This window comes from Scardinius erythrophthalmus (assembly GCF_964197995.2).
Source record: "Scardinius erythrophthalmus genome assembly, chromosome: 5".
Lineage (NCBI taxonomy): Eukaryota > Metazoa > Chordata > Actinopteri > Cypriniformes > Leuciscidae > Scardinius > Scardinius erythrophthalmus.
The window spans coordinates 20,049,905-20,055,904 of NC_138225.1; the positions used below are offsets into that span (position 1 = coordinate 20,049,905).

A 6,000-nucleotide genomic window follows, 5' to 3' on the forward strand; every position below is an offset into this window, starting at 1 on the left:
GGGTATGTATATGAGTTCTTGTAAAGATTTAGTCATATGCACTGCAAAAAAGTTCCTGATCTGTATTTTTGTCTTATTTTCAGGTAAAAAGATAGAAATTAAATTAAAACAAGATTCATTTGTATAAGCAAAATTAAGATAATATAATATTGAATCTATCTTAAGAATTATATACTACTGTTCAAAAGTTTGTAGTCTATAAGATTTTTTCAGAGCTTCAAATTAATGCTGTACTTTTCACCTTTCTGTTCATTAAAGAATCCTGAAAATAAATGATCATGGTTTCCACAAATATTTTAAGCAGCACAGCTGTTTTCAACATAATATGCAATATAACTTAATTCAAGAGACATTCTACAAATACAAGTTTGAGAATATATTGGAGAATAATTATTAGAATTATATATTATTATCTATAAGCATTTATACACATTTGTGAATGTTTTATTTTTGTAGTGTTCAGCATTATAAATAGCATGAGAGTGAAACAGATCACTGCATCCCATTGACATGTTGCTGTTTCCTGCACTATACTGTGATTCTGTGGACTGAATGTGTGTCTGTGTGCACTGCGGTGCTTTTGATACAGAGCTGCAGTGTCTCGCTAAAGCCTGGATTTGGTCTTGTTATCCCTCTGTAACTAGAAAACCCAGCAGCCGTAAAAAAGGTCTTTGCAGTGGACCTATTTTCTAACAGTCACACTGTGGAGATCCCATCCTGCCTCTCTAGTTTCATATCAAAGCCTGCGTTGATCAGTCATCTTGAACTTTGACTCTGTCTCGCACTTTGTCAGATGCTGCCCTTTCCTACTAATCTCAAGCTAGTGCTGTAGCTTCTTTCGTGTTTGTTAAGGTTAGAGTTGGGACGAGTGTAATCAAAGAAAGAGAGATCAAGGTGCTATTTTTCCTGGCATTTCCCCTATTCGACCCGCAGTTGATTGATATGGCTCTCAATAATTATGATATAATCCTCCACTCCAAAAAAACACACTCCCTCTTTGAGAACGAAAGGCGATTGAGTTCTTTAGGGGCCTGCAAAACAAGCGGAAAGTGGCACGGAGTGTTTTTTCCCCACTCAGAGCAGGATATGGCCGATATGGAGTCCCTTTTCATCCGTCTGTTGTTTTTATACTCATTTAAAGTGCTAGTGATGATTAATAGTCCCCCAAACCATGAGCTTTGTCTCGTCAAGGAATGTGTTACTGCATCCAAGAGCTCAAACAACGGAGCTCTGCTACTGTTTGCAAAAGCGTTCCGATAAACTAGCTACCAAATAAAGCCATTTATGTTCCTGAGGGTCATATAACTGTCATGTTCAGAGGTGTTTTTGTAAGAATGAGAGGGTTTAATGCTCCTCTTAAAGTCTCCTTTCAGGCCTAAGAGCTCGACAACAGAACCTTGCAGGAGTTTTAAGAGGCAGCCATACAACAAGCTTAATTCAAGTTCACGATAAAACCCTCGTTAGATTCTTTATGACCCCGAGAAAGGAACAAGTAATGAAGCCCACCTGCTAACTCGAGCATCCACCTGTTAAAGTTTGAACTGAATGAGAGAAGCAGTTGGTTATAAAACTGCGCTGAGCTAATGAAGGAAGAAAGACAGGAATCTAAAGCACTTCAGAGGCCTCTCACTTTCTCAGAAAAGTTGTTTTTGCTCTCTCCCTCTTTCGCTGCCCAAAAGTTGCAGACCACTACCCTTCCTCTCACTCAATCATTTCATAAATTAGTCATTTGAGCTGCATTAAAAGGTGCTCGATTTTGGGCTTTTGGTTAGCACTGCAATACATCAAGGCTACTGAGGAATATCCTACAACAAAAGGGCCTGTGTGAGTGAGCCCCCTCTTCTGCTGGGCCTATGCAGTACAAAGACCGCAGCGAGACCTGTGAAGACTGCATTACTCACGGATAGCGTGCATGAGCGGACCCGAGAGAGCTGGAGGTAATGCTATATTAATGCACTTGAGCTAGCTGGGTTGTCAGTGCCCATTGCACTGGCTTCAAGGGGGCAAGAATGTTGTGTTGCTTTTTCAAGAGACGGGCTGAAGGTATTTCAGGATTCACCTGTCTGCGATGGGTTTTAGGGGATATTTTTGACCAGGCCGAGAGGAAATGGTGTATATTTGTGGAGGTTGGGCGTGCTTCCTCTAAAATATTGATTCAACACAAGGAAACGTTTAAACTGCTCTTACCCTCAGTGCCCAGTACCAATCCCCTCCAGCGTCTTTAGCAATAGATCCCAGGATGTATCCAAGACCGCTGCGGAGAGAGAGCAAAACATGTCATTATACACAAGCAAACACATCTTATTCTAGGCATAAACTTCCGCTCTCCAGCTGGTTTGCTGGTGTAAGCTGATTTAAGATGGACTGAGCCAGGGTTACTTTAGTTTTGAATTTTAATATAGTTTGTATTGTAATAATTGTTAGTTATTTTTTGTTTAGTTTTTCAAAATAAGTTTTAGTTTTTAAGTTTTAGTATATTAGGGCATCTAAAATGAATGTGCTAATCTTTTTCCCAGTTTAATAACACTGGTCTAAGGTACTCTAGCTGGTCTTCCATTCTGCCCAAGCTAGTCTTAAACAGGACTAGCTGATCTAGCAGCAAGCCCAAACTGGTTTTCAATTAGTGTAGGTGGTCAATGTCCAAAACCCCTCAAAAACCAGACCAGCCTGACCAGCTTAGGGTGGTTTAAGAAGTTGTTATTTAAGCTATTTTGCCATGTGCCTGTCTCAATCACTTGGTCCCTCTCTCTTTCATTGCAGTCTTTCTCTTCTCTCCTCGGCTGTTTTTTTCCACCCAAAGCTGTGTCATGCACCCTAAAACTTTCATGCGCTGGGTAGGCTGCCTGAACTCAGCATGCATACTAATGCCGCTGATAATGGCTTTACACTGAACATCACCTCTGGCTATGTAAGAGAGTCAACCACTTAGCATTACTCAGAGGCTTATGATGACAGATCATCTCCGAGGGAAAGAGAAAGAGAGATGACTTCGGAGAAACACCAGCTTCCCACACTGTGTCGCTTTGGGTTTTGGATGGATTTGGGGACTGTGGTGAAATACTAACATCCAAGGTTCAGATGACCTAATTCTGAGAATCCCTGTCTGATGCTGTAGGATATGGCATGTGTCTCATGAACTTTCCTTTAAGTTCTTCAAAAGGCAAGACTGCCTGACATGAGTGATATAAGGAAAGGAGGAAGACGAGCACTCAAGGTGGGATCATTTCAACCCTGTCGGTATCTGAGGAATCTGTGAGTCATATCTCTTCAGACGCAGACCAAACTCTCTTAGCTCTACATCCTGTTTACAGTCTGATAAAGTTCATAATTGTCCTGTTATGATCTCGGTGTGGCTGAAGCACATGTGAACTATTCTCTCTGTATACTATCTGTATGCTGATTATCTGGTTTGAGACTGTGCTGCCTGTCATCGGCCATTGTATGAATTTTCTCCTCTTGGTCACAGTCTGTTTAAATAAGTTGATTGGGTTTTTTCTTTCCATCAGTTCTCAATTTCAGGTCGAAAGTATTCCTCCATATTTTCAGCATCAGATTCATTATTATTCTCATTCTCAGTCACTCTCTCTGTCTGTCTCCTTCCCAAGTTTGTACACCTGTTACCAACCCTCACTGGTTTGTAACAGGCACTGAAAAGAAAAGTTTTTGCTATTTTAAGGTACTATTACACCAATTTAAACACCAAATTTTAAGGTATTTATGGTATACTTACAATGTTGACAGTAGTGCACTAGTAAATGCACGTGGAAGCCACATAAACAAGAAGTAAACTGAATTTATATTTCGTCTAAGTTTAGCATGAATAAAACATTATAATTGATTTCACAACATTCTTTGATATCAGAACATTCACTTTTTTTTTTTTTTTTTTTTACTTTTTTCTAATTCAATACAAATTATTTTCATAATATTACTATATTTTGATCATAATATTACTATATTTCACAACATTCTTGTGATTCTTGATCAAGAGCATGTTTTATTCATGCTAAACTTAGACGAAATATAAATTCAGTTTACTTCTTGTTTCTGTGGTTTCCACGTGCATTTACTAGTGCACTACTGTCAACATTGTAAGTATACCATAAATACCTTAAAAATTGGGTGTTTAAATTGGTGTAATAGTACCTTAAAATAGCAAAAACTTTTCTTTTCAGTCCCTGTTACAAACCAGTGAGGGTTGGTAACAGGTGTAAAAACTTGGGAAGGAGACAGACAGAGAGAGTGACTGAGAATGAGAATAATAATGAATCTGATGCTGAAAATATGGAGGAATACTTTCGACCTGAAATTGAGAACTGATGGAAAGAAAAAACCCAATCAACTTATTTAAACAGACTGTGACCAAGAGGAGAAAATTCATACAATAGCCGATGACAGGCAGCACAGTCTCAAACCAGATAATCAGCATACAGATAGTATACAGAGAGAATAGTTCACATGTGCTTCAGCCAAACCGAGATCATAACAGGACAATTATGAACTTTATCAGACTGTAAACAGGATGTAGAGCTAAGAGAGGCTAAATGCAGCCTTGGTGACCATCAGCGACTTCTTTAAAAAAAAAAACATTACTTAAAAAGATCTTGCCGACCCCAAACTTTTGAAAGGTATTGTACATTTACTTAAGCAATACTATACACCTATAGAGTGGTTTGAAAATGTAATCTCCTGTATTTGGGTATTGTTCTTTTTTTCATTTTTTTTTTGTACATCAGGCCCTGGCATAACTGCACCATTTTAATCCTTCAGTTTAAATTTGGAGCGTCCTTCCCACAATCTAAAACCTCACGCAGACTTCCTGTGTTCCCAGACACTAGCGCCAGGCTGTCGCACAGCAGGTAAACTACATTGTTTACCTTTAACTGCCCCTGGCATATCCGACTGATGGACCAACCTGACCTGACCCATCAAACAATAGGACCTTATCATCGAGAACATATGGCTCTCAACATGAGCCCACAGTGACCTCTGGACCTCATTCAATGTCAAGAACCCCTTAATTAAGCCTACGCATACCTGTGTATTCATGGAATATGGCCATTTGGTACCTTATTGATGTTCTTGATTGGATGAGAGTTTTTGGATATTAATTTCAAGCATTTGTGACGTGGTGCTACCATTTTTATGTGTCTGTACGTATTTTTAACACAAGTTGTCGTTATTACTCTGTTTCTCTCTGTTTATTAGCAACTAATATTTTCCATGCCCATAAGACTAACATTTCCAAACCTTTCTCTCATGGCTGAAGTCACTTCCTGGAAACAGTAACAACCTGACTGTAGATAAACAGGGCGCTAGACAGGAAGTGAGGCGGCACACTGCAGCGTTCCAGTCTTTCACCTCTTATTGTTCGTACTGTCGATCGCTTTGTTAGGGCCGAACCCAGTTAGCCCGCAAATAGCAAAACTCTCCTGGCTCTGCTATTTTTCCATCCCGTCCTTTCCTCTAACTGCACTCAATCTCTCATCGATACTATTACTAGCCCTCAGAACAGGTCTGATGGCGACAGCTGCTGTGTTCAGATATTTATTTTCCTCGGTTCAATTGGGGTGTATACCACTCGGTGTTATACAACTGCATGGTCAAAACTCAGATTAGTTTGGCCACTAACATTTTATGTTGTTGTTTTTCTCCCCATCAGATTAACAATTAAATTCCAAGATGCTGTATGTGAACACAATGCAGCTAAAAATGCTATGCACATACATGCATGCATTTATCATCTTTCCTCTGTTGTTTTCCCCCTTTTCTCTCCAGTCTTTTTCCACCTCAGTGAACAAAAGAAAATGTCACAGCCTGGGTTAAGTGACCGAAATGGTTGAGCTTAAAGTCTTTCACAGCAGCAAACAGACTTAGAACATCATTGTCTATGTGGCCCATCTGAGGCGGTGACCACACAAAACGCTGAGCTCAATTCTCCACAACTGACCTTTACTGAGTTGAGATGGTATCTGAGATTACCTGGCTGTCAGAAGCTGT

General features: G+C 39.6%; 1 protein-coding gene across 3 annotated transcripts in view; it reads right to left on the minus strand.

The window, feature by feature from the left end:
- Window positions 1-6,000, minus strand: part of spns2 (SPNS lysolipid transporter 2, sphingosine-1-phosphate) — a 75,409-nt gene that overhangs the window by 17,290 nt on the left and 52,119 nt on the right. For all 3 annotated transcript variants that reach the window (XM_081364623.1, XM_081364622.1, XM_081364624.1), the window contains exon 5: window positions 2,188-2,254. In XM_081364623.1, the coding sequence (XP_081220749.1) occupies window positions 2,188-2,254 (67 nt within the window). The remainder of the gene's footprint in view (window positions 1-2,187; window positions 2,255-6,000) is intronic.